At 36.9% G+C, this 20,938-nt stretch overlaps 1 protein-coding gene across 1 annotated transcript in view; it reads right to left on the bottom strand.

Annotated features, from left to right (window-relative positions):
- Positions 1–20,938, bottom strand: part of Pkhd1 (PKHD1 ciliary IPT domain containing fibrocystin/polyductin) — a 426,978-nt gene that overhangs the window by 106,662 nt on the left and 299,378 nt on the right. Inside the window, exons 55-59 of the mRNA XM_026400889.2 lie at positions 20,699–20,853; positions 19,045–19,197; positions 12,338–13,213; positions 11,438–11,606; positions 9,352–9,509 (exon numbers count right to left, since the gene is read on the bottom strand). Of these exons, the coding sequence (XP_026256674.2) occupies positions 9,352–9,509; positions 11,438–11,606; positions 12,338–13,213; positions 19,045–19,197; positions 20,699–20,853 (1,511 nt within the window). The remainder of the gene's footprint in view (positions 1–9,351; positions 9,510–11,437; positions 11,607–12,337; positions 13,214–19,044; positions 19,198–20,698; positions 20,854–20,938) is intronic.

The following is a 20,938-nucleotide window of genomic DNA, read 5'->3' as shown; positions in this document are numbered from 1 at the left end:
AGGAAAATTCTTTGAAAATGCTAATATAAATTATGTATGCATTGATTAAGTCTATGCAATGTACTTTGTGGGACTCGAATTCGTGACTTTCGACATTTATTCATTCATTCAGTGAACATTTACCAAGTTCTTACTATGTTTTAGGAACTGTACTAAAAATTCAAAAATGTTTGCCTTCATGGTTGTTTTAGTCAACTTTTTAAAATCACTGTGACCAAAAGACCTGAAAAGAACAATTAAAGGAGGAAAAGTTTATTTTGGTTTACAGTTTCAGAGGTCCCATCCACATACGGTGGACTCTCTAGCTCTGGGCCCAAGGTAAATCAAGGCATCTCAGTGGAAGGGCATGGCAGAGGAAAGCTTCTCAGAACATGGCACCAGGAAGCAGAGAGAGAGAGCTTTACTCACCAGGAACAAAATATAAATCCCCAAAACACATTCCCAGTGACCTATCTCTTGTAGCCACTTAGTACCTGCCTATAGCTACTTTTTAGTTAATCCATATAAGTGGATTAATTAAACCACTGATTAGGTTACACCTCATAATCTAACCATTTCACCTCTAAAAAATCTTACATTGTCTCACATGTGAGCTTTTGGGGAACACCTCATATCTATACCATCACAATGGTACTTGTTGTCTAGTGAAAAGGCAGACCTGTGCAATAGCGGCAGTAGAACATGAGAAATACAGCAATGGAGTTGAGTGACAGGCGGATGCATTGAGAGCAGGATATCCACACCATGTAGGAAAGGCAGTGAGCGTTTCACAGGGAAGGTGCTTACACTGCACTACAGAGGACAGACCTGCACCTGCTGTTTCTAAACACAATGCCTTTGCTTACCTTTTTCACACAGTCCTTTTCAATCTTTACCCATAGATCTCATTAAAAATTCCATTTTCTCCCTAGTGCCTTTGTCTACATCCCCCACTACGTGTGATTTACACAGTGTACTTTGTGCTGATTTTGGATCAACTGTATTCTTCCATCCCATGTCGTGGTGTGCCTCCCACCATGTGTGAGGGCAGGAATTGTCTCTTCTTTGGATTCCTAAAAGTGCATGGCACCTTGCTCTCACTGTGTACTCCATAGATACTGTCTAGATTGGGAGAAAAAGAAAAAACAGCATCATTCATAAAGGGGAAGCTACAGAAAAAATGCCACAATAAAATTTGACCTTATGACCATAGCTAGTTCTCTATAACTACTTCATTTTCTTCAAACAACCTCCAATGGTTAGTGTTGTAAAAATTTGGTTTATCTTAGTTGCAACATAGTCCCTTTATTTTGTACATAAAGAAATGGCCATCTATAAATACATATTTGTATTACATACAAATAAGATAAACTAAATGAGACTTTTTGTTGTTATTACACTGCTTTTCAAAAAATGCTAAAGGAACTTACAGTTACTTTTTAAAATCTAAAAATCTATTTGTTATCAAATACAGTAGAAATATGTGAATTATTTGGTTAAATATATATCTGCACAGAGTTACACCAGATGATTTAGACCACATGGTAATTATCTAGAAGTGGTTATGAGCCCAAATTTGGAGTCAAATATGGTTTTAAATTTTGGTTCTGCACATTCTAGCTGTGGAAGCATGAAAAATTAGTTAACTTCTCTGAAACCTTAGTTCCCCAAATGCTTAAAGGGAAAAACAACTCTTACATGTTCAGGTTGTTGTAAGGAAAAGTGAGGATGTTTATGAATGACAGAGCATAATGACTGGCACATGGAGGGTACTGAATAAATGGTGACCATCATTATTACTAGTTAGGGTGGATGATTGCTGGAATAATGGCACAGACCCATTGTGCTCTGTACTTATTGACAGAGCTTTGTGAGGAAATCGATAGATTTAAGACAGCTAACATAAAAGAACGTAGAGAAAGAAGGAAGAAAACTTGGATGGTAGGCTCTGGACAGAATATAGCACAGTCTTAAGAACACACTTCAATCCTGAGTCCTTTGCTCATTAGCTAAGTGACTTGGACAAAGTATCTTACATCTCCATTATCAGTTTCCATATCTAAAAAATGGAGGCAGTAAGAGTGTTTCTCCTAGGATAGATCCTGTTAATGAAATTAGATGAGACGATTCATCTATAAGCCTCAGCAGCGAGCCAGGAATATAGTGAATTTTTTTTTTTATGATAGTTATTGTTAATGGAAGATCTGAGGAGCAAGATAATCACAGTAATAAAATGTCCAGATTGAGGAAAGGTGAAGGAAATTGTCCCCACAGATCACATGTCTTTTCATGTCATCCTTTACAAATCACACATGAAAATCATACCAACGCTCAGCATGGACTACTCCAAAAAGCAATCAGTTATTGCTATGCCATTCATTGCCTGGAGACCAGGCAAGTCCTGGGAGAGTGAGAAAATGAGGTGAAGGAAAGTTGCTCTTTGGGTCTTACAAAGTACCACTAGAAGCCTTATCCTCTGCCTGGGATAAAAATCCCTTGCAGCCACATATCCCAAAGAGTCTAATATTTTCTGAGACTTCACTGTGCCTTTATATTTTAATACCCTGACATCTGGAATCCTAAAAGTCTAATGTTTAACCATAAATATCTGCTGAGATTAAAGAGCTATATACCAAGTTTCAATCTTTGGGGCCTATAATTGCTTGGGAAAAGAGAATGGTATTTCCCCCTCTAGCTAGAAGAAAAAGACCTCTGCAAGCACAGATACTGGCAGACAAATTTTCTAACAACCGTTTCCTCTCTCCATTCTGTCCTCTCATTTTCTCCCGCCCTCTCCATTCTCTCATTTTATAATACCGTCTTGCTGTCACTCTCAGGACAAATGGGAAGAAATAGAAGCCTAGGAAGCTTAAAGAAAAGACGCATTTCAAGATCTAGCCACAGAGGGTTGAGAAAATGCTTGCCACTCTGCGGGTTACTCCAACTCTCTCCCTTTATTCAGTTAGAAGCCACTTCATCATGATGTGGGCTGACAGTCAAAGGCCAACTTTATTTTCTTTTTTATCAGCCTAATATTTTACTTTTGATTTGAGACAAGTCACTCTTAAGGTCTCTCCATGGTTTATAACTTTCTTGAGAAGTGTCCAAGAAGTAACACAATTTGAAAGATGTTCCTCACCCTCTCGGTAAAGAATGGGAAACTCACACCTGCCCTAAATGTAGATTTGGTCAAAAGTGCTGCTCCAACAGCCCTAATTTGATGAAAATGATGTCAAGGAGAGTGTGGGAAAAGCTTATCATGAAACTTAGTCTTTTTTAAAAAATAATGATTCCAATGTGGAGTTTAAAAAATAAACAATATCAAACCCATTTGTATCCAGTGATTTGTGATGAAAGTGATATTTTGAGGTTATTTGATTCACTTCAGTACTAGAAGATATCTGTTAAAACGTAAGGGTTTAACATATTGTTTTTATTCCAAGACTTAATCTAGATTGCAAACATTCCTGTGTCTTTTTAATGTTTTTTTCCCTTTCAGAAATATATCCAGTGTGTATATACGTAAATGTTTATGTCTGTTAGTATTCCATATGGAGAACTAATTCTTGATTTCTCATGAGAAATTGAAACTTCCCTCTTTTTAAATTAAAAATATTGCCTTCTTAAATACCTTGTTTTTCTCCTTCAAAGGGTATATACAATTCTATGGCAGTGATTTTAAATACAACACAATAGAATCACTTGTGATGGTGCGCATGTGTGCGCACATGTAAAAGGCCTGGAATTCATGCATGCCTATTGAGTCAAAATCCTCCCTCACGCAAATGAATGCTCAACGCCCGGATGAATCTGATGATAAGCCAGCCTTGGGAAGCCCTATCCTGACAACACTGTGAAGAAATATTGGGGGGTTTGTTTTGTTTTAAATTTTCTATCAAAGACATAAATTAATGTAAATTCATATATGTAAGTTATAATACAAATTAGATGCATGAAATGTAAGCCCCACATTTTGCATTTTGTTTATTAGACTGAACAGACTCTGTTCAAATTCTGTGTTTCTACCTTCTGATGCACAATCCCCTTCTGCCTCATTGTGGGAAAGCACCTTTTTTTTTTTTTTTTTTTTTCAGTAGTGGAAATTGAACCCATGGCCTCATGCTGGGCTAGAGCTCTACCTTTGAGCTACATCCTCAGCCCAAATTGCTATGTTTCTCAATGGTAAATTTCTGTAATTATGTCTTTTGAGTGGTCACCAAGAGCTTGTGGGCCGGCACAGACTGGTGGGGCACTGGTGTGGGACAGCACCTCTAGAAGCCCCTCTTGTCTCAACCTACACAGCTTCCTGTGTGCACTGCCTCCTTGGAGCTTTCTCCCATCCATTGGGCAATCACTCCCCATCAGGCAGTAGCTCTTTGCAGAGAATTGATAGAATCCTACCACCTCCTTCCTGAACCTTTAACACAGTCCAGAGAAATAGAGAATAAAACAGTACTTACCAGGGATAGAGGGGTAGAGGGGAGAGGAAATAAGTAGATGTAAAACAGTGGACAAACTTACAGATTTGTAGAGAGAATAAGTCTAGAGACCTAATGTATCATATGAGGGCTACAGTTAATAACATTGTATTATAATCAAATTTTTACTAATAATTAATTTTTTGTGCTCTTGCCACAAAAAAATAACAAAAAAGGTGAATAACTATCTGAGATGAAGAATATGCTAATTTGCTTGACTATAGCAACCATTTCTCTATGCACATCGAAACATCATGGTGTACAACTTAAACATACATAATAAAATTAAATAACTCCATTTTAACAAATTGCATGCCTGTTAACCTGGCCTACAAAGGAGCTTGCTTCTGTCTATCTGCAACTATTTCTCATTAACTACATCCCATTCACACTGGTCTCCTTTCTACCCACACCCTCAAACTTGCTGAGATCATTCTTATCTCAGAGCCCATGCTCTGACTGGTCCTCCTCCCTGGAAATCTCCTCCCCTTTCTCAGAGTAGTGACTCCTCACTCTTCCTTCAATTTTTAACTGAAATATAACTCTGTTTCAAATATCTACTTCCATATATCCCATGCACAATTTTAATTCTCTAGTCTAAAACACTATTTTTTTAATCCCTCTTATCTCTACTGTGTTTTGTGCATATATTTCATGATACCATCCTGGTCACTATATATGGTTTCCATGTAGAAAGATACTGGTAGATAGTCATCAAACAAAAACACATTTTTGGAATGAAGGAGAATGCCAAATTCAGCATTTAGCACATGAAAGGTGCTCAAGTAACTCTAGCTTCTATATTATCTCCCTCTTAGCCTTCTTCAGCATGGTTGAGAAATTGCCGAATGCTACCAAAACTAAAGCTCTGATTTCTTTCAGTCCCCTCACACCAGCACAGGTCCTTCCCATGTGTGAACTAGTCTGGGAGGTGATGCCATCCATTTTAGAAGGGGACAAACAGGAAATGATTAAGAAGCCAGAATGGAAAGCCCTGGTATTAATATTCATCTAAGTGAGATATTAATTTCAAGGCTTTGTTTTTTCTAAATGATTCTGGACTTACAGATCTAATCAAAAGAAATTCTTTCTGGAATAAAATGCAAGTAGTTTGCAAAGGATCGCCTGTTTGGGATTAGCTGTCTTGCACTCTATTGCCATGAATTTTTCAAAGTTGGCTGCAAATGCAAACTTGCAGATAAGTATAAAGCAAAATTAACAGTTCACTTTTTCCCCTGGCTACACACCCTGCACTACACAGATAGCAAAACACTGGCACAGCGTTCCTACTAGCTGATCCACACGGGTGGTTTTTGCTCCTGATGCCTGACAGTATGCTTGGGACCCAATGAGTACAACTTAAATGTGCAAATAAAATCAGTTGTTTCCAAATTCAAAGTAAACCTCAAAGAACAATGGATTCCAAAGGGATAGGAGAGATTTGCCAATGAAAGAGATAAAAGACATAAGGGTATGACAAACCCAATGACATTAGGAGTAAACTGAGCCTCAATTCTAGTGGTCTCCATTTCCACCTGAGTCACATTCCTTTCTCTGATTGACAGAAGAGCACAGACTGCTGTCTTAAAAATACAAAATACAATTCTCTTACAATTAAATTTATGCTTTTCTCATCTAATAGATTATGGACAAGGACTAGAAAGTATCTAAGAGAGAATAGTTTAAAAATGTTAAAGCCTTGCCTTAGTGAAGAAAAGATTTACCCATATTTTGGAAATCAAAGGAAAATACTACCAATCTATTAGTACCTAGAAAGCACCATGACTCAGTGTTGTCTCCTTCATTGAAGGAGGATATGTATTATTTTCCTGATGCACCAAACAGCAAATTCCACTCTGAGAATCCTTGCCGTTGGCACCTATAGCAACGTCATCTAATTTTTATAAAGCTTCAAAAAACATCATGATCTTAGACAGTTGGTCATACACCGCTTCGTACATACACTCAGCCAGTCACATACATATTTATACTAGTCCATATCCTGATAGTAAATGGCAGGTAGTATTATATTACGTTCCAGAGTTTTACCATTGATTCGTGTTTCATAGCCATGGTAGAGAGCTGAGGAAAAACTAACACACCAGCATTGCAAACAATGGCAACAGCATATTTGTGCCAGAATAATGAATTGCATATTGTGGTAAGCAACCACCTAAGGTTCATAAAAATGTTCCTATGATTTAAACATGGAGCATTGGATTTATATTTCAGAGTTCTATTTGTAACAGATATTTTCACATCCTTGTTTTTGGCACCCACCTTTGCATATCAAAGTATGCTACTGCAAAAACCTATGACTTCCTTCTAAGAAAAAAAAAATCTTTTCTGGCTACAGGAAAGAGTATACTTGGTCTGTGGTGAGAGAAAGCCCAAGGGCTAGAGAGTCCATATAACCTGAAGCATCTCTCATTCTATGGCAAGAAGATGTATAACTTGTAAGTGCATCATTAGCTTTCTCAAGGCTTGGTTGGGACCATTTGGGGTCATGATCTCCTGGCGTTTCCAGCAGAGTTGAGCTCTAGCTTACACAGTGATCACTTGTTTGATGACACATTCTTTATTGGCTTTAGTTCCCAGTCTCATTTCCCACTTTCTTACTGAAGTTTTCTGGGATTAACCACATAAACCACTTGATTCTAAGCTTTGCATTTGAACTAGACATTATCTTTAGTCCTTTTTCTTTTCTTTTAGGATGAAATTTTCATTAAACATTATATAACCCATATCCCTTGTTATTAATTGCACAGAAATATGTCCCTTACCAAATAAAAAGTCCAGAAAAGTCCCACAATTCATGGGTTTACACATGGGATGGTACAAACACTTGTGAAGATGAGATTATTCTTAAAATCAATAGAAAATCTAACTGTAGAAATCTATTTGAGTAGATATAGTAGTAAATGGAAGAGTAGCTGCCTATCATCTTTCTTTTACAACTCTCCACATATTTTTTCTCTCTCTCCTATATATGCACATGTACGTGTGTGTGTATCTGAATTTCATTCTTCTGTGCAAACATGTATTTGCTGGTTATATTCATAAATATAACCTATATACTAAAATTAATATTTACTCAGCATTTCTACATTCTCAGCATGACTTTAAAACCTATACCATAGTCCCCACAGCATGTCACTCTATTCCAAAGATAAGTCTTCAATATATAGAAAGATGCAAGATGAATATAAAAAAGTATAACTGTTCAAACATGGAATTTTATGGAAATTAAAAGAATTATACCAATATACTAAATGCCAAATTTTATACTGTGACAGTAGTTCAAATGGAAGAAAGATGCAGCCAAGTAAAAAATTTACCTAGAATCTTCTGCATTGCAGACTTCAATATTAGAGATAAATCCATAAGCCAATGACCTGAAGGCCTTAATTTCTTCTGGATGCTCTTGAATGGTTTGGAACAAATACTGTTAACATTCTTCCTGGGTATCCATACCCATTCATTTGATGAGCCAGTCAACCAATATTTGTTGGGCATCATCCCAAATACACATCAGTAAGCCAGACAAAATCCCAGCCCTCATCAAGTTTGTGTTTAAAGCGGCAAATAACAGATCAACAATTAAGCAATTATATTTATAATATATTGTCAGGTAATGGGATTATGACCAAAAAATAATAATAAAAATGCATGCCTAGTGGGGCCAGATAATAGTGGACAAAATAATTCTCTAGATGAGTGGTTATGGATGGTTTCTCTGAGGAGTCATTATTTGAAAAAAGGGAATCAGTTCTTAAAGAAGAGATAATAAGATGTTCCAAACAGAATAGTAGCCAGTACAAATACCCTGAGCTAGGGATAAGTGTTTTACATTAAAGGAAAAATTGTTAAGAATACCATGATAGGTAAGCAAAGGGGAAGCCATAGGTGATGAGAGAATGAGCAGGCAGGAGTCAGATACTCCAACTCTCCTAGGATGGTTGTTTGGATTTAATTCTGATTTAATTCTGTGTGCATGGAATGCCACTGGAAAGTTAGAAAGATAATTCTGGCTATTGTGTAAAGATTGGACTATGGGCTGGTTCTGCAAACTGAAAGTTATCACTATTGAATGAATGGTATTTCCATCTTGGTCCTGAGCAAAATTAGGGAAAAGAAGTAAAAGTTCTAAGAACATAGTCCTGGGACAGTCATACATTCAGAACTTAAAAAGGAGAAGAGTGGTCAGAAAAGAAATCTTCAAAGAATAAACCAATGAAGCAGGGATAAAGCAGGAAACATTCTTTAAATATGCCTGCAACAAGTTCCAGATGAATTCAAATGGGAATTCAGAGTCTCATTGTTAGTGGAAATATAAAGAAAATGATCTTCCCAAGGACCCAGATATAAAAGTTTCTATGCAAAGTGACTCTGGTTGTATCAAAAAGAAGAAGTACTTCTGAGCACAGCTCAGTTTAAGGGACACTTGCAGAAAAGGGAGAGAAACCTCGTGGTGTCTCTTTGTACCACCCTGTCCAGAGTGAGAGCCTTTAAGTTCTGACAGAAGAGATAAGTGGACTCAAAATCCAAAAGGGCTGGTTCAATGCATGCTGTGGATTATTGAGTATGAGAGCTGCTCAAACCAGATGACTCAGCCAGTGAGAGGAGTATTCTTCCACCTGTGCATAGACCTGGATGCTGTGCCTGCAACTTAGACACAGGTAAACCATACAGGGCATGGCAGTAATGTTGTGATACCTCTTAATGACAGCATTCCTGTGATGCATGTGACTTTGATGGTATATTAGCACAGACTCCAACTCTAGAACTTAGTTCCCATGCAGTATATTTTGTTGCCACTAGACCACACAGCCCAACCAGCTTCTTCACACACATGCTAGTACTACCACTGGCATCCTGTGCAGACACAACCAACCTGTGTTATAGAAAGATCCAGTCCATTCTGCCTCAGTTTTAGGAAATACAGAGATTGGTGGAGGCAGACCCAGGGCTCTACCATCCATATCTTTGAAGAGATATTTTCTTGGACTTTCACAATCTGATTCAGGGCAGGTCACTCTTTCCAAATCTCTCCTATGAATAAAGACAAAAAGCAGCTCTCATTTCATGATAGGCAGCAAGAAGAAAACATTGGGTAGTGCTAAGCTCATATATAATAAGTTCAACAGAATTGTATCATTAATAATATGTTAAGTAGATATGAAATAAAACTCCATAGGAAATAAGTTATTTCCCAGTTACATGGTCAAGAAGAAAGACAATTTTATTAATAAAATATTATGGACATCTGGTTATGTAATATTTACATGAATTGTTGAATTTCTAAGAGGCAAGGTATAATACATGCTTCCACTTCTAGTAGCTACTGAACATAATAATTTCTTCATAGACATTCAGAGTTTTGTAATATTTTAAGATGATCTCTATAAATATAACTATATTTAAACTATATACAAACAGTAAAAATAGATAATCTCATTCAAAGATCTATTGGAAAGTACTACTGACAGGTTGGGTAATATAATGGTGATATAACTATATATTATCCCTGCACTTCTAGAATTTAGTTGAGTAGTATATAAAATTAGTAATAGGTATGTACCTTATAACAGTGAATTATAGATCATTTATTTTACTTTGGATTATCTACTATTTTTAGGTGCCAGTAGTAAAAATATTAAATATTTATTGTATGTCAATAACATGTTTGTATTATTGTACAAAGAATGGAGAATCATGTAATGCTGTGGTTTGAATGATGCTGCTCCAAAATTCATGTTGAAACTTAATCCCAATGCCACTGTATTGAGAAGTATGGCCTTTGGGATATGACTGAGTCATGAGGATAGGGTCTTCATGAATGGGATTAGCACCCTAATAAAAGGGCTCAACATTGAAGACAGACTCTTTGTCCTTCTGTCCACTCTATCAGGGGAGGATATCATATTCCTCCTCCCAGAAGGATGAAGCAGACAGCAGCCCTCACATGATACCAATCATGCTTGTGACTTGATCTTGTAAGAAATAAATTTCTGGGCTTTACAAATCATCCAGTTTATGATATTTTGTTAAAGTCACACAAACTGACTACGGCATGTAGCTTTACAATTATTTCATCCCATATGAGGTATGAGAAATGAACAGAAGAAAAATTGGACAATAGAAGGACACATGGTTATTCACAATGGATTGCATATCTAAGTGCTTAGGTACCTAAAATGGTTCAAGAATGAACATCAAAAAAAAAAAAAAAAAGGGACTGGTGTTAGGCCAAACACATGAACTTTCCAATTAGGGTGGGGTTTTTTAGATCCTTTTCGTAAATTAACGGAGTTTCTCCAGTGTTGTGGGAAAGTACAAGTGATCCATACTCCCTGTCTAATTTTCATATTCTTGAAAAACTTTCAGATCCTGTGTCCAAGAACAGTAGTACCACAGGGTTGAAATGTATTTGTCTCATGGTTCAGCTCAAGGATTCTGGGAAGAAGACATAATCTCCTTCTATATTCTTGTGTCTGCACAAAGTCTCTCAAGATCTTTGCCACCTCATAACCAGGATCTCTTTCTGAAGACTACTAACACTGTACTACTTCATGAAAGAGTGATGAATTAGGGCAATTTGTTTCCAGTTATTTTGAAAATATTCCAAAAAAGTCTCTCTAATTAAGACAAAACTATAAAACAGCATCAATAAATAGTTCTCCTCATCACTTCTACCTCTTTTGTCAGCCAAAGAAAGGCAGATGGTGTACTCCAAACTCAAGGGGAAGAAAATAACCTCTGCCTAGTTAGAAGAGATATTTCAAAAATCATACAGGAAAGGACAAGAATATAGGAGGGGTAAAGAACTGAGGTCATTAAATCAATGTCCTATTTCATTCTACAGCAACTTATTTCTAGATCTTTGATGATTTCATTTTTTCTAAAAAATAGCTGGGGATGGTTGAAGAACTGTCAAATACTTCAAAAACATGACTTATTCTCAATAATCAAAGTGGTACCTGTGGTGTAATGGAGGAAAGTAGAACTTGTTCTCATCTTTCATCCTGAGCATCCTAGTCCTTTCTGCAATTATTGGGTGCATGATTCCAGGGCTCTCTACATTTGGCAGAATACAAATGTCCAGGTCATCACTAGAGCAACTCTTTACAAAACCAGAAAAGGTGACACCTGAAAAAATTTTTAAAATATACTTTAATATTATATCATGTAAGTCATCAATCACAATTACAGATTACACAATGAAATATTACCATAAATAATGGATATCCCAGAGTCAGTTTAAGCTATTCAGGATAGGCTCAGGAGTTTCCATAAATTTTGATATAAAATATCCATAATTTTGACACATGGACATTGTAAGCAGAAGAAAAGAGTATTCTAACACATTAAAGTCTTTAGAATAATACTTTTATCAAAGACTTGATCAAAATCCATTTATTTTACAGAAAAACCAACTGCCAGGTAAACTAAGTGAGTGGGGAGTGAGTACATTAATCCAAAAATGATCTGATATAAGAGGAACTGCACAAATTGTGGTAAAACTATGATTTTAACCTTAGCTACTCATCCCTCTACTAGCAACATCACATGAGGCATAATCCCTGCATCTCAGTTTACTCTCTTATAAAACAGGATAAATAGCATCTAGCTAAAAAAAATTGTCAAATAATCAAGTTAAGTAATTGCTATGAAACCTCTCTAACATGTATAAACCAATTAACTGCAATAACTCACTTTCGTTATAAACCACATTGTGGCTATAAAAACAGAAGACTATAATTGGACACAGGCACTAGACTACACTATTCCTTTTGGTTGATACAATTTCAGAATGCTATTTAAAAGTCTATGCATGTATGAAACTGTTTGGATTACTTGGATAAGTCCAAACACCCTACCTTCAAGTTTCATGATTCCTGAAACTGAATAGCCATTCCTCACTTTGTGCCATGGCTCCAGAGGCCACTGGTTTGGTTCTGAGGTGAACCCAGGCCACAGGATACCAACGCGGCCTCCTCTAGGATTGGGAGGCGCTCGATCTGTTGATGTCACATTGGCCGAGTAAGGCTTCATTCTGTCCTGAATGCAGTCAAAAGAGGAGCTGGTGGCTATAATGACTGAATTCCTAAGCACAATCTGCACATTTCTGATGGATCTCTGTGGAACAGAAGACACATACACTGCTGCCAAAAGACCAATAGCATTGTCTACCAGAGTGATATTCTCCATCTCCACGCTATTCTCCACCTGTATCATGGCACCATAGTCAAAGTTCTTGAAAGCCAGGAAGCCAGTGATACAGGTACAGTTGTCAGGTCCACTTTCCTTAAACACATGAAGGCCATGAAGGTTTGAGTGGGCCACGTTGCCAGACCAAAGCACTTGAGAGGAGCACCTGTGTCCCCGTAGGTGAAAGCCAAGTCTCTCTGATCCTGCCACAACATTGCCATGGAGGTATATGTCCATTGCACGGTTCACTTTGATTCCTGCCACCCAAATGGCAGACCACACTGACTGTGTCATCAAAACTACAAGATTATTAGTGAGAGAGTAGGCCTGACCCTCCAAATCAATGCCATGGCCAGCTGTGCCAAACACTATATTGTCGTTTAAAATTATGCCATGACTTGCAGATGCATGAATGCCCCCGCCACAGCTCTGGTGTACCGTAGAAGATATGATCCAGGATCCTGCTGACACATTAGTGAATTCAATGGATGAATGTGATGGTGAGCCAAAATTCTGAATTTCCACATTTAGAAGTTGAAGGAAACCTACAAACAAAATACATGTCATCAGGCTTCTTCCTCATAAAATGCAAAAGGAAGGTCCACTACAGGGCATCAGAACATGCAGTTTTTTAAATTAAAATGTAGCAGTTTATAAACAGTACCAGTTCTATATTTCACACCATTGAGTCTCACTATCAAAATATGAATCACTAGTAATATCAAATTAATTCATAAAAAGATTCCACGTGCAGTCTGAGTATCTAGAATAGGATGGGGAGAGAGGAAAGAAAATGTAGAGGAAAGAGAAAGGCTTTGGATATAGGTATAGCTGGTTTAAAGATTCTGTGCATTTGTGGAGAGCTGGGTCAAGGTCCTGGGGAACAATGAAAGGAACATGTGTTCCTGGCTTCCCACCTGAGTCAAATCTTCCTCTCTGTCTCAGTGAGTTCAAGTAAAAAGACCATAACCACTTCCACAAAGATATCATGTATTTGATATAATGACCAACCCCATAAAACCCTCTAAACATTTCTTAAGAGAAGTACAAGTGCAAAATTTACTTGTGTCCAACTAATGTCCAGAAATCTAAAATTAAATGTGCTACTTGATGGAAATATAACAGAAACCATAACACACTTTCAAAATAATTTAAAAGACCTTATGAAATCTTTTCTGTATTCTTATCCTAACTATACTTTATTTCCTGCTTCGTTTCTATAATAACAAGATTTTCTGCAGCTTTTATATCAGAAGAAGATAGTAAATTATTTAGTCTCCTTGAGGATTTTATTTGTACTGTTTTAAGGAGATATTGTTACCATGGGTAAAAAATTCATCCAGTACATTGATTTTAAAATATAATGAACATTAATAAGTCAGTATATATATTCCTGATGACAGGTGAATTCATATAAATTAATAATGAACTGAATTAGTAACTATAATATATAACTCTAATATAAAGCTCAGGTCCTATTCTAATTCATATATATGTCAAATCTTAATTTTTACAAATATCCTATGAGGTCAGTATAGTCATTATCCCCATTTTGCTGATAAAGAAACAGAGGAAATAAGGTCTAACTGACAAGCTAGAACTGGGACTTGGGCATATGCTGCTATACATAATGCTGTGCTATTAACCTATGCAGCACACTAACCAGAGTGGGAGATGTGCAGGTACAAAGGGACCAACTTTGGATTGGATTCAGGTAATTGGACTATAAATGCCAAAAACACATCATGCATTTTTTTGCTAGGTGGGGCACACCTTGGGCCCTCACTCCTTTCCTTGGCCTTTGGAATTTTGAGGCACTGACAAAGGTAAAGTAGAAAGTTATTTCTTCCATTAAAAATGAGGACACTATGCATTTAAAGTTTCAATTTCACTGTTTAAGTAATCGTATTTAAAGCTCAAATGTAGTCCAGCCTAAACCCTTCACTTCTCCCCTGCCTTTTTCACAGATGAAAAGTTAGAACCCTTGAAAATCAGCTTCTGTGAAGAAGCAAGCCCTGTGGGAAGGACACAAAGTGACAGACATATGGGTCTCCTTGTGACCAGACAACAGGATTCCAGCATTTCTCAGCTAATACTGCTTGAAGAGGAACTGATAGATGTTATAGAAACATTCACAATGATAAAACATCTAAAACATACTCATCAGGTGATATACCTCGCCTTGGCACAACGGGCACCGAATGCAAGAGTAAGTCCATACACAAATAGCCCATTTTCTATTACAGATGGTAGTTCTAGTGCCTCAACCAAGGCATCATATCAGTGTTATTTTTAATTATTTTTAATGGCTTATACTTGTATGATTGTAATTCACAGTTTTAAATTGTTCAAGACCTATTACTTGCATGCAAAGTAACCAATGACTAAAAATTAATCAGTAGCAACTACTTCAAATGTCTTGAGCAATTATATGAAGAATTAAGCAACAATTTCATTTTTAAGTACTTTCCTACTTTTCCTTTTGAATCACAGTTCTGAAAAACTTTCTAGCTAGATGTTATTGGTTGAAAGGCGAAAAGTGATGTTGCTTGCCTTCCAATGTAAAAGTAGGAATTGTCCTGGCCTGCTTTGCAGTAGTCCTCTAACCATTCAACACCTATAGGTGGCGTCCCTGACCTACCCCTGCAGAGCCTACCTCATCCAGGCTCTGGTGTGTTTAGGGGTGGGATGGGGTGGGGGTGATGATATCTTAATTTTTAATATTAGAATTCATACATAGCAGTTAATATTAGAATTGATACATAGCAGTTAGCCTCATTTTGACAAAATCATGCATGCAAGTAATTTGATTTTAATCCCCATTCCCCATCCTTGCTTTCCTTGCCTCCTCGCTTCCCTATTATCCTCCTTCTACTTGACTGATACTCTTTTTGCTTCTTTATTTCTTTATTGTAAAATTGGTACTTTCTACATAAGCATAAAGGTAAAATTTCCTTTGGTACATTTATATATGTATATAACATGATTTTGTTAGTGTCTTTTTTTTTTTTTTTCTGCTGTGACTAAAGGACCCAACCAGCACAATTGTAGAAGAGAAGGTTTATTTGAGGGCTCACAGTTTCAGAGGTCTTAGTCCTTAGAAGGCCAGCTCCACTTCTTGGGGCTAATGGTGAGGATGAACATCTTAGCGGGAGAGTGTGGCTGAGGGAAGCAGCTCACATCATAGTGGTCAGGAAGCAGAGAGTTCTCCCCCTGCCAGATACAAATTTATACCCAAAGCCATGCCCCAATTCCCACATCCTCCAGCCACACCCAACCACTTCAGTTACCAAGCAGTTAATCCCTATCTGGTTTAAACCACTTATTGTGTTAAGACTCTTACAACCCAATCATTTCTCCTCTGAACCTTCTTGCACTGTCTCACATGTAAGCTTTTGGGGACACCTCACAGATTCATTCCACATTTCCTCCACTTTCCCATCCTCCCTCCCTTTCTCTTCTTTTCTACCTTCTATTCCACTGGTCTTTTCTGTGTATTTATATCTTATTCCCACCACCATCTGACTCCTTTCCCTTGTTTTGCTTTAGCTTCCACATATGAGAAAAACATTTGACCCTTGATTTTCCAAGTCTGGCTTATTTCACTTAGCATGATGTTCTCCATTCCCATCCATTTACTGACAAATGCCATTATTTCATTCTTCATTGTGAGATTAAAACTCCATTGTGTAAATGTGTAAATATACCATATATATATATATATATATATATATATATATATATATATATATACACACACACACACACATACCAGGAATTGAACCCAGAGACATTTAAACACTGAGCCACATCCCCAGACCTTTTTATTTTTTTTATTTTAAGACAAGATCTCACCTAGTTGCTTAGGGCCTTGCTAAGTTGCTGAGGCTGGCTTTGAACTTGGTATCCTCCTGCTTCCCTTCAAGTGGCTGAGATTAGAGGTGTGTGCTACAGCACCTGGCTATGCATCAAGTTTTCTTGATCCACTCATCTAATGACAGGCATCTGGGCTGATTCCATAATTTGGTTATTGAGAATTTTGATGCTACAAACATTTAATAGACTATATCACTATAGTATACTGATTTTAGTTCTTTTGGATAAATGCCAATGAGTGAGACAGATGGATCATATGGCAGTTTCATTCCCAATTTTTTAAGGAATCTCTATATTGCTTTCCAGACCTATTGTACTAATTTGCAGTCTCACCAACAAAGTACAAGTATACCTTTATTCCCACATTCTCATCAGCATTTATTATTATTATTATTATTATTATTATTATTATTTGTATTTGTGTTCTTGATAATTGCCATTCTGATTAAAGTGAGATGAAATCTTATTATAGTTTTGATTTTTATTTCCCTGATCATCAAGGTTTCTTAATGTAGAAACTGGAACAGAAATGGACGTTGGTGAAAAAACTCATGAAATAAGAAAAATGTCTTGAGTCTGATTAATATTAATATGCCAAAGTTGATTTCTTAGTTTTCACAAATGTACCAGTGTTATGTCAGATATTAACAGTAAAGGAAACTGGGTGAAAGAATTATGAGAGTTCTTCATACTATCTTTATAACTTTGTTAAAAACCCAAAATTATTACAGAATTAAGTTCTTATTTAAGAAGGACTTAAGAGTAAGATTTTACTCTGCCATTTACTAATTAAATGACTTTTCTTACTCTTCATTAATTTTATCTGTTCATATTTAATAAGCACCTAATACACTGCAGTCACCATACTAGGATAGCAGAAATGAAAGGCCCAACCTTACCCTCTAGGAGTTCACAAGCTTATGAAGGAGTTATACAAATAAATAGGAAATTGAATTACATACTGTTTCCTACTATAGGAAGATAACATGTCTCTCTCACAAAAATATTAGGATTAAATAAGACAAAGTTTCCACTGGGTGAAAACCAGCATGCTTCCTATAAGAATTTAATGTAGTTTCTCTTTATCTCCTTGGGGATACTTTAGAAAGCTCTAAATGAGTAAAGTAAGAGGTTTAGATAAGCCTTGATGCTAGTTCTGCTCATTCCTCATGCTCAGCTAAAACCTTATGTTCGGTCTTCTTTCCTGTTCCAGGTACATGCTCCAGCTTGGTCTACAGTCTCAATTAATGGAGATCCTATTTTGTCCCTTCCTATTCTCCATATTCACAAACAGCAAATGTCTCATTTCTACATGACCAGAACCCAGCCTTTGTCTCAGTCTTCTAGAGCAGGATTTCTCATCCTCCACATTATTGACATTTGACCCAGATGGGTGACTGTCTTGTGCATTGTAGGAAATTGTAGGATATACCTACTTGATGCTGGAAATGCCCAACTTGTGACAAATAAAATTGACTGGGCTGGGATTGTGGCTCAGTGGTAGAGCGCTTGCCTCACATGTGTGAGGCACTGGGTTCAATTCTCAGCACCACATATAAATAAATAAAATAAAAATAAATTTTTATATAAATAACTAAAAAAAGTTAGTTCTTTAATAAATAAATAAATAAAATTGACTACAAATACTGCCAATTGCCTCCTAGGGGTCAAAAAACAATCACCTCTGGCAAGACTTTATGGAACTAGAATTTGTGGAGAGAAAACTTGTTCTATGGACCAGAAATCCTGAACCTGTAATTTAGAGTTCAAATATTGCCTTTTGCCAAATTGGTGAGACAGATGCATCAACAGAAGGTCCCATGATGAACATATTTGGAAAGTGGCTAGATCCTTTATTCCAGACTTTCTCTGAGATTTCATTATATTTGTGTACGTAGCAACTTTCCAAAATGTAACCACAAAGATAGCCTTTCCCAAACTTTGAAAGCGACTTTGGAATGTTTAAGGAGCACAAGTTTAAGTTTAAGAAACGAGGTCCTAATCAAACAATTTTTCAGCATTCCAAAAGGGCTAAAGCTTGAATAAAAAAGAAAGATTGAATTGATCCTTAAAGCAGTGGAGAATATGGAAATCATTTTTATTTAAATTTAAGCCATTAATTTATAGCATGAGCTGATGTCTGCCATCAGATATAGCATGCTACTGGGAACAAGTAATAGAAATTCAGGAAAGAGATAAAATTCAAATGGTCATTAAATCATCTATAATTTCAAAGCAGAGGAAATTTCACATCTGCTGAAGATTTTTTTTTTTGAGGTAGAAATGTGCATATGTGCTGATCTCTGGTATATTATTTTAACATCACACTGATAATTAAGCACAGATTAGGACTGAAAATTCATAGCTTTTTAGAGGACAAAGGAACATCTAATTTGAACATTCTGTATTATAAGTGAAAATTCTCACAGTTAGAATTTCTGAGTGTCCCAGATAAATAGGTCCCAAGTGGTAATGGTTAGGAACTTAAATTTTCATTTACCTGAAAATTCTTCCCTGCTAGACTTCCTGAAGGACCCCACAAGTAGTCTCCCCTTACACAGTGTGTCAGACTGAATTCGTATATTTCGGGTCAACAGTCCAACCTCAGCAGCCAAATGGATGTGTTGGCCATCTTCCATGACGTGGACACTTCCTGGGGCAAAAGGAGTTGGGAAGAAAAAAAAAAACATTTAAAAACCTATTTTGGAAATGGCTAGCTGGGGACCCAGTGCATCTTACAAATGAAAACACTTCTTTCCCCTCGGAAGTCCTACCAACATTAAGGTCTACTTTTCCTCGGGCATTCTTCACAAATGTCAGCTGAGAAATGAAAAATCTGTTCACTTGTCTCTCTTTGGGATCAGAGTAAGTGTTTGAGTGAGAATTCATCTCTTCTCAATAACTGTGGGGACCAGAACAGGCCACTGGTACAGAGAAATCAAGGCAGACCTGTCCAATTAGCAGGTTCCCAGCCCCCTTCCTTAAATCGCCATTGTGAGATGCTGTATATCATCCACCAACTTCTTCCAGGAGAGTAAGGAATCCCAGATCAGCCCAGACAGTGACAGAGCACAAGCTGCAAGGTATTAGAGTAAAGCAAAAAGAGAAGCAGCACCCTCTCACGGCAAGTCTCAGGCTCTCCACTTCTTGAACAAGCTCCCACAGCATGAGATGGAGGGATGGAAGGACCTACTGGCCGGTCTCATGGCCTCCTTTGCCATTTTACTTTGGCTTTTATGAGCAAAGATTGCTGATGATTTCTCTTTACTTGGCTACATTTTTTTAAAAAAAAGAAATCAATCCAGGCATGGTAGCACAGGCTGCTCAGGAGGCTGAGGCTCAAGGATCACTTGAGCCTAGAAGTGTAAGACCAACCTGGGAACCATAGTGAGACCCTCATCTCAACAAAAACAGACAGAGAGAAAGAGAGGGGGGGGCGGAATTAATCCTTGAAATTATGACTTAGAAGTAGTTTCAGACAGTGTTGGTGGAAACATATAATTCCCTCTTACATATATAATACAAAAAATTATCTAACCCCTTTATTTTCATGTTTTGTCACTAATTAGCTATATCTCATGAGGTGGATTTATTTAATAGAACAGGAAGATTATGCTTATTTATTATTTATATAGAGTACATTTGTACTATGTATAGAATATAAAAATATTAAGTATTTTTACAAAAAGATATAGTAAGTTTTTCTCCTTTTTTCAGTCTTAGTAGCAGCAGCAGTCAATATATTATATGCATTTTGTGTCAGGAAGGATACATTTCCAAGTATGGAAAATGAAGTCATTGTTGACAATAACTAGCATATTCTATGGGATTACAAATTCAATGTGCCAGGAAATTAACTGGAAAGTTAGTGTCTATGACTTTTATTCTGGCATAGCCACAAAACTGCTCAGTGAGCTTGAACAAGATTTTCAAAGCTTCTACTCTTAGACTTGTCATTATGAATTAAAAAAAAAACTCCATTACATCTAAGTATTCTTTAACAACTAGGCAATAGAATTAATGAAGAAATAAAGACAAAGTCTTCTGGGGTAAGTCCAGGGCAGCAATAAAGGCATATCAGATGAAAGATCCATAGGCAGGTGTCTGAACACCTGACACATTCACTTCCTTCAACCAACAATCCAGAGGTTTACCAGTGTGCTGGTATTTGAGGCGTTCATGGATCCTGACATGATGACCCTTGACTTCTTTCACAGTGAGGACCTCTGCTTCATGAGGCTCATAAGAAGTGGAACTAAGGACCAATTTGTCATAGGGTTGCCAGTCCACTGCATCTTCTACTATAATTCTGTAATGGCATAAAGATGGTGTCAAATAAGAGTAGTGCAAAAGAGACCAGCTAATTCCACACAGAGCAAAGAAAATCCCAGAAA

The sequence above is a fragment of the Urocitellus parryii genome, chromosome 8, assembly GCF_045843805.1.
Source record: "Urocitellus parryii isolate mUroPar1 chromosome 8, mUroPar1.hap1, whole genome shotgun sequence".
NCBI lineage: Eukaryota > Metazoa > Chordata > Mammalia > Rodentia > Sciuridae > Urocitellus > Urocitellus parryii.
This window is presented reverse-complemented; position numbering and strand designations above follow the sequence as displayed.